General features: G+C 48.1%; 6 protein-coding genes across 6 annotated transcripts; 3 read left to right on the forward strand and 3 right to left on the reverse strand.

Annotated features, from left to right (window-relative positions):
* Window positions 1-562: 562 nt before the first annotated feature.
* On the forward strand, window positions 563-2,608 carry BDV27DRAFT_119283 (TDT family transporter). The gene is made up of 6 exons (XM_032064829.1): window positions 563-732; window positions 796-1,164; window positions 1,211-1,507; window positions 1,561-1,846; window positions 1,909-2,125; window positions 2,198-2,608. The coding sequence occupies exons 1-5, from the start codon at window positions 623-625 to the stop codon at window positions 2,062-2,064; spliced, it is 1,218 nt and encodes a 405-aa protein (XP_031933704.1). The 5' UTR covers window positions 563-622; the 3' UTR covers window positions 2,065-2,125; window positions 2,198-2,608.
* Window positions 2,260-5,196, forward strand: BDV27DRAFT_35556 (LipA and NB-ARC domain protein). The gene is made up of 5 exons (XM_032076419.1): window positions 2,260-2,659; window positions 2,711-2,954; window positions 3,005-3,067; window positions 3,162-3,473; window positions 3,545-5,196. Exons 1-5 carry the CDS (start codon window positions 2,583-2,585, stop codon window positions 5,051-5,053), a joined length of 2,205 nt encoding a protein of 734 aa, XP_031933705.1. The 5' UTR covers window positions 2,260-2,582; the 3' UTR covers window positions 5,054-5,196.
* BDV27DRAFT_35558 (uncharacterized protein) lies at window positions 5,109-5,609 on the reverse strand. The gene is made up of 3 exons (XM_032076420.1): window positions 5,445-5,609; window positions 5,263-5,383; window positions 5,109-5,195 (listed from the first exon to the last, which is right to left on the reverse strand). Exons 1-3 carry the CDS (start codon window positions 5,527-5,529, stop codon window positions 5,165-5,167), a joined length of 237 nt encoding a protein of 78 aa, XP_031933706.1. The 5' UTR covers window positions 5,530-5,609; the 3' UTR covers window positions 5,109-5,164.
* A 2,685-nt stretch (window positions 5,610-8,294) lies between these two features.
* Window positions 8,295-9,351, reverse strand: BDV27DRAFT_119285 (CIA30 family protein; the record flags this gene model as incomplete). The annotated part of the gene is made up of 3 exons (XM_032064830.1): window positions 9,303-9,351; window positions 8,792-9,244; window positions 8,295-8,738 (listed from the first exon to the last, which is right to left on the reverse strand). Coding segments are annotated over exons 1-3 (691 nt in total), but the record flags the coding sequence as incomplete, so codon positions are not given.
* Window positions 9,352-10,446: 1,095 nt separating this feature from the next.
* On the reverse strand, window positions 10,447-11,559 carry BDV27DRAFT_35593 (uncharacterized protein). The gene has a single exon (XM_032076421.1). It carries the CDS (start codon window positions 11,387-11,389, stop codon window positions 10,571-10,573), a length of 819 nt encoding a protein of 272 aa, XP_031933708.1. The 5' UTR covers window positions 11,390-11,559; the 3' UTR covers window positions 10,447-10,570.
* Window positions 11,560-11,743: 184 nt separating this feature from the next.
* Window positions 11,744-15,712, forward strand: BDV27DRAFT_151886 (CHAT domain-containing protein; the record flags this gene model as incomplete). Its single annotated transcript, XM_032071440.1, has 1 exon — window positions 11,744-15,712. The coding sequence occupies one exon, from the start codon at window positions 11,744-11,746 to the stop codon at window positions 15,710-15,712; it is 3,969 nt and encodes a 1,322-aa protein (XP_031933709.1).
* Between the last annotated feature and the right edge of the window lie 193 nt (window positions 15,713-15,905).

Consider the following 15,905-nt stretch of genomic DNA (forward strand, 5'->3'; position numbering starts at 1 on the left):
TGCAGAACGGTCTAGCTTGTGGCTGTATACAGCGATGCCGTTGTCGTAAGTATACAATCGCATCAACAAGCAAGATTAATATATATTGATGCGCTTCAAACGTAGAGCAGCTTGAATCTCGGTATTTAGACTCACTTGAGTTAACTCTTAAGGTCCAAAAAAATTCGCTTGATCTCAAAATCACTACTATTGTATATTTATCTGTCCAGCAATATGTTTTAGGATATCTGTCATTGCAATGGCACATGGTTCTTATTAGATGCATGAATCGTGCTTTTTCCGACACCTATCCAGACCGCCACCCTGCAATTACCCTGTCAAACAAATCAGCCGTTATTAGCTCTAGTAGAAAATTCTCATGTTGAGAGCTCTGCTCTACGAGACCTTTATCAAGCGAGCCGGAGTTTGATGCTGCTGGGTGTCGGCCTTCGCCGGTCTTCGGGGACAAGACAGTCACGAGAATTTCTCGGCCGAGGGGGAACTTGATCAAGAACCATGGAAATTGGTATTTAGTATCAACCTTACTCCAACACAACCACGAAATTCATAGAATTGTCTTCAACGACGACCAATTCGATACTACTTTCCTTACCCCACAAATAAACTATCTTGTCAGGATCAAATGCTCAGGATGAAAGACAGTGACTCGCGTCCTCATGCAGGACCCAAAAGCAAAAGCCTTCTAAAGTATACAGCAGGTTGGCGGAGAATCGTCAGCAACTTCAGTCCATCGTGTGTTAAAGTCTACATACCTGCGGCGGCAATTGAATAGTGGCTAACGAGTCGATCCCACAGATGGTTTTCCACGACAATGGGGACAGGCATGGCCGGAATATTGTTCCATCTGATCCCATTCGAGCACACAGCGCTACATTACATAGCTATAGCCCTGTTTGTTCTGAATGCCGTACTGTTCCTCACTGTGCTCGGCATGTCAATTCTCCGCTATACTCTCTACCCTGAAATCTGGAAAGTCATGATACAAGACCCAGTGAACTCGTTATTCCTGGCAACGTGTCCCATGGGATTTGCCACCCTGATCGAATTGTGGGTGTTTATTTGCGTCCCGCAATGGGGAGACTGGGCGAAGACAACGGCCTGGGGATTATGGATTATCGATGCGGTCGCAGCGGCCGCGGTCACGGCGTCCCTTTCATTTATCCTGTAAGTCTTTCCAGTGTTCTGAAGATTGCCTGTTAATATCATGCAGTATATCGCAAAATTACGTCACATCGTTGGAACGAATCACCGCGCTGCAATTGTTGCCGATCGCTGCCACAATCGTCGCGTCCGGGGTTGGGGCCGAGATCGCGGATATCTTGCCTAACGCGCAGCATGCTATGGGAACCGTGATCGTGTCCTATGTGTTGTGGGGCATGTCTACACCAATGGCCATGATGATCCTGGTGATCTATTACCAGCGCTTAGCGGTCCACAAGCTTCCATCAAGGGAAACCATCGTGAGTTGCTTTCTTCCACTAGGGCCTCTTGGCTTTGGGGGATTCAGGTTAGTGCACGCCACAATACGACCTTCAGAAAATAAGTCTGACTCCGAGGTAGTATCCTTTACCTGGGTAAGGTGGCTCGACAGCTCCTCGGTGAATCCAACGCAATCGATCCAATTGTCGGGCACATAGCATACGTTTTTGGTCTCTTGCTGTCTCTGTTGATGTGGTCTTTCGGGGTGATTTGGCTCGTTTTCGCGCTGGCTACCATCTACTACCGATCACCGTTTCCTTTTAACATGGGCTGGTGGGGGTTCACATTTCCGCTTGGAGTATATGCGGCCAATACTATCCTGCTTGGCAAGGAAATGAATTTAATTTTTTTCAAGGTTTGCGGGACGGTAAGTTGCCGTAGATAATCATGGGAGCCCACGGAAAGAAAAGGGGGGCTGACAGTTGATAGATACTCAGCAGCGCGATGATATTATTATGGCTGGTGGTTGCCGCCCGTACCCTGCATGGGGCATGGCATGGGGTTTTATTCCATGCGCCGTGCCTACAAAACTTGAAGGACAAGATCGAATATAGTCAGGATGACGCGACGAATGATGAAGCATAGGCTAAGCGCCCCAGAACCTTGTTCGGGCTAAGACCCTGATTTTGGCCGATTGATTCAAATGGTAAGCAATCATGCCTCTGAGAGCAACTTCTTGTTTTACTCATAGTCTACGGAATTGACACCAATCCTGCAGCTCATCACGTGGTATGCGGGCTATGCCAGGGGTTCACCAATCATATCGGGCATTTGAGGATTAAATTCCGGCTAGTATGCAGTATCCAATCCGCAGCAGATACCGACGCCATTTCCCTTTCAAACCCATCCCGGCAGCCTCGTGTGGACTCCCAACCGGGTACTAATAGGCGAAACGATGCCGCCTCACTTATGTTGTCAGATTGTAACCCACATGACTTTTGCTTGATGATAAGCTCGAGCCGTCTTGCGGCTGAAGTCTTGGTAGTACCTATAGAATCCGGGGTTCCCGCCCCATTGAGCCCATTTCTCCATTACCTCTCGATCCATTGAGCGGCAACCATGGTAGGTACATGCAAAGCACCGTTGTATATAGCTGTTGCTAAATGAAGAAGGCTTCAACAGAGTATGAGTTCCCATTCCTAGAAGAAGTTTACACTCCTGCGGAGCAACCTAAAATTGAGTAAGTATTTGTGGAGTCTTACTCATCACATGATACATAATGACCGCGTAGCTTTGTGTTCGTTCACGGCCTCAATCCTCGCGGACGGGTGGACCATGCCTTCGAAACATGGACGCATCAGAATGGAACCTTCTGGCCGCGGGACTACCTCCCTCAAGATATCCCACAGGCGCGAGTCTTCGTCTATGGCTATAATTCATACGTCACAAACCCTCAAGTGATGTCGAATGCGAGTGTGAAAGATCATGCGAATACGTTGTTGAACTTGCTCGACCTAGAGCGGAGCCCGCAGGTGGTACGTGGTTTGCCTTTACTCAACTTTGAGACAAGGCTGACTCTACACAGAATGCGCGGTCTCCGAAGATCATCTTTATTGGACACAGCTTAGGTGGATTGGTTATAAAACAGGTATGCTTGTCCAGATGGATCACGGCATGGTTTGGAATAGATTTTATCGGATAGTTAGTCGATGACGGACTCTGCGCTAACATTTAGTAAATAGGCTTTATTGAACGCGCAAGAAGACCCTAAGTATACTTCCATCCGCACAGGGACGTACGGTCTTGTCTTCTTCGGTACTCCACATCACGGTACGAAAGGTGTTGAGTTGGGAAAGATTGCGGCCAAGGTTGCCAAGTTCGTGTCCAAGGGCCATGCCAGTAACGATCTCCTCGACTGCCTGGAGCACAACTCCTTATTCACAAGACAGATGAGTAGCCGATTCTGTCACCAGCTGGAAGACTACCGAGTGATCAGTTTCATTGAAGGAAAAGAGGTGCTACTGGGAGGTTCAGGCCCTGCTTCTATTAGTCATGTGAGTACCTAGACCGTCTTTCTTTCACCCCACTATCATTACACTAGGAAGTACAGGCCTAACGGGCGCAGTTGGTGGTAGACGAAGAGTCCGCAATCCTTGGACTCCCTGGGAACCGCGAGACGCGTCTCAAGCTAGATGCGGATCACTCTCAGATGTGCAAGGTCGGCACCCGAGGGGCCATGTACAAACTCATCAAGGGCAATATCAAACAGATTGCCGACCAGCTACTAGTCACAGAACAGGGCTACATTCCCCAGCCGTCTCCATCTCCGCGCGTGGGACCGCCATTGCCACCGCGACATACCAACAGCAGCGCTCCATATCCTCCTCCAAGCATAGCGTCGCAGCCGGCGACAAAGCGAGTCATCGGGACCCTTTACAATCCTTTCGACAATGATCCACGGTCGATTGAAGCGGCCGTGCACAAAAATAACTGGAAGTGGGATGACGCACGGAGGGTGGAGTACACCATCTTCCAGGAGCACCTGCGCACCTTGGGTGCAGACCACCATAGCACTTTGCAGGTCGGCTATAATCTGGCAGAGATCGATCTTGAGTCGGGATATATCGGCAAAGCGGCCGAATGGTGTCAATGGGTGTCCAACAACAGTCAGCGCGTCCTTGACAAGCGTCATCCACTAGCAATGAGAGCGGAAAGCTTGATGGGTGAGATTCTGGTCTCTCAGGGCAAACAACAGGAAGGAGAGTCTGTTTGTGCCAATGTCCTCGCCCGACAGCAGATGGCGATCGGTGAAGATGATATCGACACACTAGAAACGCGCCGTCGACTAGCGAACGCATATAGCTCGGTCGACCGACGAGAGGAGGGCATTGCCACCGCCGAAAAGCGTACGGAGGCCCTCAAGCGATTGCTGGGTGAGAACCATATCAAGACGTATGCCTCGGTGCTTGACACTATCGAACTGATAGTAGCCAAACTTTCAAGCAACAACACCGAGATGGCTATAGCCCGGTTTCACGCGGGCACAGAAGATATAGTCAATGTCGTTCTAGAGGCCTCCCGGGAGCTGAACAACTTACTGGGTCCTCGTCACCCACTTTCTATTCGAAGTCTTCGACTGCTTGGTGCATGCCAAATCTTTGCTTCGGGCGGAATTACAGAGCCATCGGAAACGCTACGACGAGCGCTCGCCACGGCTGAAGAATGCCTCGGTCCTGACAACCCTGAGACTATTCAGATCGTAGTGTACATGGGTCTCATGTATGCGAAACAGAGCAATCCATATAGCTACATGGTCTCCCAGCAAAACCTCGAGCTGGCTTTGCCTTGGTTCCGACGGTATCTGGACTGGGCCCGAAGCAGGGATATTTTGAGCAGTCCCGATCCCCAGGCGGTCTTGGGCATGCTAGCCAATATGTACATGGCCAAGAGGGATTACCAACAGGCACAGAATTATTACGAGCAGCTCGTCAGTGCATGCCAGAAGGGGAACATTCCCGTTTCACCTGACGTTCAGAACATGCTACAACTGTGTCGGATGAACACCCGACTTATGTCGCCTTACAGATCCTCGTCGGGATTCGAATCGCTTCTCTCCTCGTTTAAACGACTATGAATGAATTTCATAATATTCATAATACACAATTTGTTGTATTCATTATCCATGCATAACCAGTAGTATAATACACTTCTTTGCCTCAATCATGACTGTCGTAACGTATTATATCTAGTTCGAGATCTTCGAGGGCACATGTTTACTGTAGGATGTATCGTTAGTTGTACATCTCGTATAAAAGAAGAAAGGGAGGAATTAGCAACACGTACCCAGTAGCACTCTCGAACTTGTTCCTGGCGCTATCGGTGATGCGTTCATTCGTCTGTCGCACCTTCGAGTTATGGGGGTCGACCTTGCCATGGCCGTACTTGGTTTCGAGGGAGTCGAGGCCTGTTTAACCGTTAAATCTATGTATTCCTCATCTTGAAAGACGGGCAAGACTAATACTTACCCTTGTCAACATAGTCCTCATTCTGGGCACCACCAGCACCACCGTGCTTGTGACCACCGCCGAGCTTCGAGGCAAGCTTATCCATTTTGATGTGTGTTGTTGGTCTTTTGTGGTTTGATATGGGGTGCAGGAATATGGATTGTCTTCTCGTAAGAGGATGTCAGAGTGCAAGAGAATGAATGCTATGAGAGATTCGAATTTGAGCATCTCAACTGCCCATATTTATAAGTAAACAAACGTCGGATACAAGCGACGTGATTGATATTAATGATGTCATCTGGGGTAGATCAGTGATGTTTACTAGTTTCTATTCTTGTATCCCTTCTCTCAGGCGAAATCTGAGCGGAAGTTGATTTAGGAAGTGATAGCCGCCAGTTGGGATGGGCATTGGATGAGGTCTACAGGGCTGCGTCGGAGGCTTGATTAAGTTGCGTAATGTGGAACCCTCTCAGACAGGAAATCGGAGTTATATTTAGTGTGGGTTATGATTATGATGGTGGATGATGTTTTCAGGGCTGAATGTTTTGTTGATGATGTCATAATGTGGATAGGGCTGGTTGGCCGAAAAAGGAAATCGATTGTCCCCTCACAAAAACTCCAGTTCGAGAGATATACTAGGCTTAGTAACATTACTGCGAGGCGAGTGAGCCGAATATTCTGTAATTTAAAGGTTGTAATAATCGAGAGCGTATGCAAATAGGAGCCTTGACAATTTGTCCAAATTAGCACCCCTTTTGCGACTGAAGATATATAGAGCGTAGTGACTCTGGAGGAAGTTTCTCTCAATTGGACACAACCATGATCCTTCTCTTTCCATTACAAAGGAGATTAATGTAGTTGACCTCCTTGAACCAGGTATATGTAACTAAATGCATTCATGTTCATATTTGACTAAGATTATTTGCGTACTATGTCTTACCCCTAACATTTCCCGCCTTCCCACGAGTTACAACCACAGGTCCTATAATATCCATCCATAGTGGATGAACAATGCCATGGAAAGCTTCCGGTTGCCCCCGGTCGAACCCGGTACGACCTTCTGTTTTCAGTTTCTTTCTACACCCCTTCCTAGGGTGCTCTTTTCACGCAGTTATTTACAGTTCGCTCGGCACACCAGATCTCAAGCACACCCGTCGAACCATGCCATTCCACAGTAGGTTGTGAGATTACACTGAAGGAGGAAGTCACAAACTTTAGATCAAAAGCTAGATGATAATAACCAAATATACAAGAGAACCTAGAACATCACTTCCAGAACTTGACATCTCTTATCCCAACACAGCGTTAGTGTATTGTATGCCTTGACCATTCCTTATCTCCACACACTCCAATCAGTTTTATGCTTATGTGTGGATACTCCCGAACAATTATCTATGCCCTATGTCCTCGAACACATGGGACAACCCTGACATGTCCTTACTCCAGTGACTATGAGTGGGGTCTATCATCTATACAAGCGTGAATTCACTTTGTACTCCCTTTGACACACTTCAAAAGAGGAAGGGGACGTGCTCACAAAAATAGCATGCCAGGATGTAGTGAATGGATATGACTTGACCTTTTATTCAATGTTTGAAACGACCCAAACAAGCTGGACTGGCAAGAACAAACAAATGTGTTTTTCCTACTTTTTGGTGCACAGCTTGCACATATTGTTTGCCTTGCACGGAAGGCATGCCCGATCGCCTATCGTCGTTCGGTATCCAGGACTACATGAAAGACTGTCCATCTCTCCTGTCGTTAGGTCTTTTGCTGAACCCACAGCATTTTTACGTTGTTTACAATCCTGCCGGCAGATCCGTCTTTTTCAACTTTGGATCTATTCTTGCCCATCACATATGATCAATTTTCTAAAGCTGCTGTCGGATAGCCTGGTTAAATATCTTTGCAGTAGCTACGACCAAATACCGAGCTTCTCACACATGACCATTACACCTCTTTCACAAATAGCAACAACTCAAACAGAAGGTGCGACAGCTATAAATTCGTGACGTCAAACACTAATAGTCTTAGCGATGTGCGACTTGCTCTGTGAACATTATAGAGGCCGAAATGGCTGTGGCCATATGTACGTCTATGGTGTTCAGCGGTGCAGAGCTTCTTTTATGCGTCCTGATCAGGCTCGCTGTGTGGTCCCCAGTGGAAGGCTTCGCGACCTTCCTCGAGTTATCGACGCCCAAGATGATTATAAGGACGGGCTTTGTCGAGTGTGTCTCGGTCAGACCCCTCCCAGCTCTGAGGGGTCCGAATTTGGTTGGGTTATATAAATAGCAAGGCACATTTTGCTAGGATATTATTCACTCGCCTGTTGTCAAACGGGATACCATTTCATGAGTTTGCTTGTGCCCAAGGATGCATCACCATTCCCCTAGTTACTTTATATTTGGGATTGCCAAGGCTGAATTTGTCAATCATGTTTTCTCGGCCTCACCCAGATGTTCCACGTGCTGCAGTCCTTTGGATGTTACCTTTCAGCAATTCAGTAAATGAAAGTACCATAGACAGCGCCGTGATTTGTGCAACCTCTGTACATGGTCTGGATAAATGTGACCCTCAGTGAGCGAATAGGGACCTGCTTATATCCCGCATGACCTTGTCCCTTGCACATATGCAGTCTAACATCCCTTGGTCTATATTTGTTCAAGTGTTGGACGGCCAAACAAAGAAGATAACCCAAGGAGCTGAGTTGATGCAACCCTTTTCATAGCGTCCAGCGAAGTAGCTATAATATGCACGGGTGTTGCGTTCTGGGCCTTGAGATGATTTATCTCCTAGTGTTACCTACGATGATTCTTTTCGGTGTGCCATGGTATCCCTTACATTAGAAGGTGAGTTACAGATGACATGACACAACGCTGGTAGTTCTTCCCCCTCTCACATTGTAGTACGGTAGCATCAATATCTTGTAAGGCTATAAACAGGAAATATATACCAGGTTCGTCCAGGGGGAGAGATATCATCGTGCCCAACTATAGCATGGCAAATCGATATGAATGATCTAAGGAAATCCTCGATCATGAGCCGGAATTAACAACGCGGCTTACCCTAGGAAACACGTCTCTGCGTGACCGATTGGTGACTGCAGCTACAATGTCTTAGCTCAAACCACAACACTGTCCAATCCAACTCAGCCAGCCTCGCGATTCCGGAGTCTCCGAAATAGCTCCCCGTTTTTCATCCACCATCACATATTCATCCTCCTCCTCCTCCGGATCATCGCGGTAATACTTAAATCGGACCGCAGCGAGCGAGACAATCTCCAAGCTAAAGTCTCCTTCCTGTATTCCGAAGAAACTATACGCAGTCAATACCACACACCGCATTTCGGTTATATAGAAGCTACTCACCTGCGCATCATAAAGCTGATCTGCTTCACCCCAGTCAAATCCAACGGCTTCGCATCCTCCTGCTCCTTCCCCCGATACGTAGGCTTAAAATCAGCCCACTTGATAAAAATCCTCTTCTCTCCATGCGCATGGAAATCATACTCCCAGCTCAGGGTACTCTCCTGTCTCCCATCCGGCCGCTTAGGCGCAGTCTCATCTTTAAGCGTGATAGTATACAACTTATCATCCCCGCGAGCAATATGTAATTCCAACCCGTCGTAGCGAGAGAGATCCCAACTCCTATCTTCGCCCGTTGTCTGCTGCGATGCAAATCCTGCTCCGCCGAGTGTGGTGATGTCGAGGTTTCCGTGGAATCGGGCGACGAGAGAAGCGGGGGAACAGCTCATGTGGGAATGCGAGGATCCACCGCGAACGCGGTCGTCAGTGGAAGTCCAGTCGGAGGAGTGCCATGCTCTTTTTTGTCTTGTCAGTGGGCTGTATGGAAGGCGGCTGATGTTCTGGTTGAACTTACCTGGGGCCCCCGAAAAGGGGTAGTCTTGCTACTTTCGAGTCCATTTTGTTAATTTGATGTGATTGTGTTGTGAGTGGGTTTTCGATGAGGAAATGCGGAGTAGCTTCGAGGCTGGTCCTGTGACGTCAGGTGCTCATCCATCGGCGCTAGTCGACATCGGGAATTATCCCGATTGGGGAGGGGTTGAGGTTGAGATGTTTTGCACTGTCATTTATCTTTATAATAACGAAGCTTGTTGAATATCGGAGAGTAAGTAGTCTATTCTGGAAACATTCATAACGCTTTGAAAGGTATATCATTGCAAAAACAGAATCTCGAGTCATATACTGTGCATAGTCGGCTGGGATCCACCAAGTGCGTTACGCTAATGAATCTCTAACGAGTCGATGAACATCCAAGACCCGATTCAGTTGTGGGGTGTTTATACTGAACCTTAGAATTTGGCAAGGTTGGGCGATAGCTACAATAATCCTTAAATGTCTGTCGCTGAATACCGTCCGTGGTATTCCAAAACCTGATTGTCTCATCGCTAGAACCTGATGCCAGTGTCAGTCCACCGCGAGAGAAGGCCACTATCCAACCCTATGTGATTGAATATTGAACGTTCGTTGGCCTGGGGTCCATGTTTCTTCCATACTCCGTCACTGTGGGTAATGCAACAGAGCACTAACTGCATAGTAATTTCTAGCCATTTGCAGAAGTGGCACCACCTGTCATTCTTCTCACCTCGTTGGCCTGGATTCTTGTGCGAACGAACTCTTTATCATGATCGTCAAAGCGCGGCGTGCATACTCAGTTCGTAAAGGAACAAGGATGAAACGTCGTTGTATCCCCTACGCAGAAAAGTTCTCTAGACGATTTTTCTTTTTGCATAATTGTCCTGCATTTGTTCAACTAGGATTGGATTCAAAAGGGAGACAAGCTTTACATTTCTCACTTTCAACGCTCTGGGGACTGTCATGTGAGGTAAGGACTTCAACTCTCATAAGACACCACATGAACAACTGTCGGATTTTGTGAGTCGTGCTTCATTGTATGCGAACCTCATAAAGAATTGCTTTTACAATAGAGCTTGATTGCGTCTACAGGTGCCGGTTAGGTCCGTCCTATATGAGTACGCTTCACGGTGGCCGATCACATCGATTATACGACGGAGCTATGGATGACGACTGTGACAACGGATCGAGGCAGCTTAAGAATTGAATCTTTACACCCGAGCTTTGGAGGAAAAAGGCTCTTGGACTGAACCCGATCTAGGACAATGATCTTCATTCGCCAAGGACAGAGAAGCTCAGTGCGCTAGCATCAAGCGCTTCGTCATCCTCCCCCTCGTCAGAATCCCCCTCCAGGAAGACTTCCACAATCTCTGAATTTTCCTCGGCAGAACTTCTATTGTCGGAGGCCATTCTCCAATGGCTATGTTTTGCTAGACGTGCATTTTTGGCATCTTTTGTTTGCCAAGTGTGATACACCACCTTCTTTAATCGTACTGCATATATCTGCTCCCCCGGCAAGGTACACCGATGTGTGGCACCCCGAGTACGTTCGTGACTGGAAGAAAGCCCGACATTGACGGCAGGTGCAACTGGTAAACCGGCGACATCACCGACGGACGCCGAAATGTCTCCGTTAAGATTTAATTTTCGTTCCAAGTTGTCAGACACTGCAGCGTCAAATATCGTATACAGTCCGATCACGAAATACACCTGATTCCCATACTCAATCTGCTCCTGAAGCCATTTCTGTACCTCTTCCTTCTCGCATAGCTCGTTGAACCACCTGGTCGGTTTGCGCAGGACATAAGTGTTTCCGGTCTGCGCAATTACGTCGAGGTTGGTTTGGCTGGAACGATACGAACTCAAATTGAAGATGCGGGAGAGAAATGCGGCGAATTTGGTCTTATCGGTGGCTTGGATGGTAGCAGCAAGATTATCGCGTTTCTTCACCGTGTAGTCCTTCTCTTGTAAAGGCAAGACACTTTCGAGAGAGTCGAGCTCGATATCCTCGATGTTTGGGATCAGACTGGCAAGCTGTACATCCTCCGGAGAGAAAAAACCATGGCCCAGAATGAGCTGCGACGACGACATGCTGAAGGCGATTCGCTTACAGATCAAGAGACTTGGTGGATGGACGTCTTTGGGCCAATTGTGGCTTGTGGGATGCACAAGCGACGGTGAGAACGGAAATTACTAAAGCCCAATCTATTTGGAAAACGGCGCGTGTGTGGGATGAAAATGTTGAGGGGGTGCTCCACGCGCTATGCTTGTTCTGTTTATCCTGCTCCTGCGCCGCAATTCTAAAGGGATCCATCCACCAACCAAATGACTCCTGATACTCGAATCCCTGCTTAGGCTGCCTACACGTGCGTCTTTGAAGTCACATCACATCGTTTTCTTCACGATGCGTTTTCATTTCTTTCTCTCAGCATGTGCCGTATCGCAATGGAGTACGGTGAACGCGGCAATTCGCCTTTGGCGTTGGTTTTGGCGAGTCAAGGGCGGAACCTATTACAAGAATACTACGAAGGTGGGGATCCAGCCTGCCTCGACGAATCGATCGATTGTGCACGACAGGCGTTGGACAATTCAACTCTCCCAGAACGTGCAATCTATCTTAATGACCTAGGCTGTCGCCTTCGCGAACGATACGACGCAACCGAAGAGATACATGATATTTCAGAAGCGATTGATCTATTAGAGGATGCATCCCAGGCCATCCACGACCGTACAAAGCGCGTATTGATCCTTAATAACCTTGCCACGTTCCTAGGCGACCGCTTTGAGATACGCGAAGATGTACGTGATTTAGAGCGAGCCATTGCGGTCGGGCAGGACGCACTGAGCGCGAGTAGCTCAAGCCAAGGATTACAGGCCATGTGCCTAAACACTTTGAGCCTGGTTCATGGCTATCGTTATAGAAAGCTAGCCTCCCTGGACGATTTACAGACTGCGACGCAGATGGGGCAACGGGCCCTGGATCTCACACCCGCAGGCCACCCTGACAGAATGATGTATTTGGGAAACTTGGGTGTTTGCTACGAGCGCCAATTTGATAGATTGCAACGTCCAGCCGATATTGAAAGGGCTATAGATTGCGCAACGGAAACAGTCGCCTTAAGTGACAATGCAATGGACAGTGTGCCCTATCTCACGAATCTCAGCAATTCGCTCGCAAGTCGATTCCTGCTTACGGCGGATCCTCAGGATTTGGAAAATGCGATAGTTCACGCGAAAGAAGCTATACAATTGACTCCACCGGAATATCCAAAATACTCTGAATTGCTCCACAACCTCAGCCTTCATCTTGGGGACCGCTTCCGGCGATATGGAGACGTGGCCGATCTAGATGAGGCTATCAAGTTCCAAGAGGATGCCATTGCCGCCGGTGACTTAGATAACCCTAGGTTGGTCACGTATCAGGACCAACTTGGTGTCCTTTTGTGTCTCAGATATGATCGCAATGACGACGTAAGCATCCTAGAGAATGCAATTGAGCTGGCACAAGATGTCTTGCACTCCACCGGCAATGAAACTGTTCCCGACCAGGCACAGTATCTGTCACATATGGCCGCATGCATGGGTCGCCGGTTCGAGCGAACGGGGAATGTAGCTGATCTGGAACGAGCCATTCATCTCGAAGAACAGGCCATAGAAATTATTCCACACGACGATCCACACAGAATGGAACTCCTCTTGGATCTGAGTGATGATTACCATAACAGGTCTGTAAAGCTAGGCTCAACGGAAGATCGCAAAAAGGCGATCGAAACGATGCAGATGGCTCTAATTGCTGGCGTATCCTATCACTCGCATCGATCAAGCCAACTATGTAGAATCAGCCAGCGGTTTAAAGATCGATATGAAAGTACAAGAGACGAAGCTGATATCACAGAATCGATGAAACTGGCTCGCAAAGCGGTTGAACTTGTTCCTCCAGATCACCCCAGACGCCCATACTACCTCCATTGCTTGAGCCTTACACTAGAAACACGTTTTCTAGTTCTCGGGTCATTGCCAGATCTAGAAACCTCTATACAAAAGAGTGAAGAAGCACTTGCTGCGAACCCCCATAATCGGCATGACTACCTCTACGCCTTGAGTATTCAGTTGACATGTCGATACGAACAGCTTGGTGCTCTAGTCGACCTACAAGAAGCTATTCGTTTCATGCAGGATTGTATAAAGGGTGTTCCATCAAATTATGCACATCGTATTGTGTGCTTGAAAGCCCTAAGCGACCAGCTTGGCTCTCTTTACGTGAGGAACCACAATCTGGAAACCTTGAATGAGGCGGTAGACGCCGCAAATAAAGCAGCGGCGCTTGTTCCCAAAGACGACATGATGCGTCCAAGCATCCTCAACAGTCTTCATTTGCTTCTCGTATCTCGCTCTAAGGCAACCAATACGCCAGCTGACCTAGTAGCGGCAATTAAAGTTCAACGCGAGGCCCTCGATGCTCCCGATACCCTTAGCGACCGAACCATTCTGCTTCATAACCTCAGCCAGACCTTAGCTTACACCCAGAAAGAAAGTGAACAATCTGTACCAAGAGAGGCCGTCGAACTAAGTTGGGAAACTGTCAATACAGCTGTAAAATCCCACCCGAATCGAGCAATGTACCTGAATACATTTGGTACGTTCTTAAAGGAGGGCTACGGGCACTCCAGGAAATTGATTCATGAGAACCAAAAACCACAAGATTTGTTCCAAGAAGGCCTCCGTAGTGCCAACTCTCCCCCTCTTGATCGTATCAAAGCTGGGCAGAACGCCTTTGACTGCTATATCGCAGACGGGCAGTGGGCCAACGCTGTTCTAGTGGCGACGGAAGTTGTGAGGCTTTTCCCTCTCTTGGTGCCACGGTGGCTGAGCCGAGATGACCAGCAATATCTGCTGAAAAATATATCCCATTTCACATCTCGCGCCGCATCTGTTGTACTTCAGGCAAATGGGTCTCCTGCAGAGGCTATTAATGTACTGGAAGCAGGGAGAGGAGTGATAGCTCGCTTCACAACAGATCTCAAGACTGACATATCGAAACTCGAGAAATTGCATCCCGCATTGCATGCCGAGTATATCGGGCTTCGTCGGCAAATCTTACTTCCCCCTTCGCCAATACTCTCATGGGAAGCGGAGCCCACCAAGGCTACTATAATAACGAGACGCCACAGAGACCAAGAATCACGCACTTCCCAAATTATCACTACCGGACGTCAAAGGGCAGAGATCCTACGGAAGCTCGAAGAGATTGAGAAGAATGTCCGTGAGCTTCCGGAGTTTGAGCAGTTTATGAAGCCTCTTTCGCCGGCAGACCACATGTCACTTGCCAGGCTTGGGCCGATCATAGCATTTAATGTTACAGAGCTACGGAGTGATGCGATCATTGTGACTGAAAGTGGTATCGACTGTATTCGCCTTGAGCGGCTTCAATTCCAGGATTTGAAAGCCAACGTGAACAAAGTAGTTGGGGAGAACCAGCTCTCTAAGGGCCCGCCCAGTGAAAGACCCCGGCGAAATGAAGAGCTCCAGCGCATATTGAACTGGCTGTGGGAGACCGCCTTACACCCAGTACTTACTAAACTGCGCCTGTATAGCAACGCACCACCGGGTCCGCTATCGCGTGTCTGGTGGGTTGCAAGCGGCTACATGGGTCTACTTCCGCTACACGCAGCTGGAGATGGTAATACCTCTACGATGGACTACGTCATCTCAAGTTATACTCCTACACTTCAGGTGCTGAAGTTCTCCCGGGAAAGAGATAGCTTGCTAAATTGTGATCCCGAGCTAAGGATGCTTCTCATTACTGCACCAGACAAACCCGGGCGTGGAGGTCTAGACACAGAGACCGAAATAAAATCGATTCAGAAGAGTTTCAGGCGTAACATATCCTATACGCTGCTCAATAACCCGTCGAACGAAGATGTTTTGCGGGAGCTGTCCGAACACCACCTGATTCATTTTTCATGCCATGGTTATTCGAATGCGACTGACCCGTCAGAGAGCGCTCTTGAGATTGCTTACGCAGCGGGATCCAGATCAGGCTCGCTACTCACCGTGAGGGATATAGCTACTATTGACCATGCCAAAGCTCAAATTGCATATCTTTCTGCATGTTCCACGGCCGAAAATTCATCCGATGAGCTCCTAGACGAGGTTATACATATTGCTGGTGCTTTCCAGCTTATTGGGTTCCCCCATGTTTTGGGGACGCTTTGGGAGGTTAGCGATAGAGCTGCTGTTGAAGTGAGTAGGCTATTTTACGAGGCACTCAGCGACCAGGTAAGCAGTGGCAGCCCTTCTCATGGAAACATCGCAAGCACCCTGCATGAGGCTCTACGGACATACAGGAAAAGCAAAAAGGCGAGGGAGAGAGATGTTTTGTCTTGGGCCCCGTTCATATATATGGGCGCATGATTTATAAATAGTTTCATTGCAGTATCTTTCACCAGATAGCCTATTCTTCCTAGCATCTTCATTCAGTAACGTCGATGTGCAAATACCGAGCGAGGTGGATATAGTCCTAACGCGTAATGTGCGGTTCTCTTGACCAAGTACTACGCCAAGTGGCACATATTTAAATTTTACATATATGTAAATTTCTGGATAC

The sequence above is a fragment of the Aspergillus caelatus genome, assembly GCF_009193585.1.
Source record: "Aspergillus caelatus strain CBS 763.97 unplaced genomic scaffold BDV27scaffold_2, whole genome shotgun sequence".
Lineage (NCBI taxonomy): Eukaryota > Fungi > Ascomycota > Eurotiomycetes > Eurotiales > Aspergillaceae > Aspergillus > Aspergillus caelatus.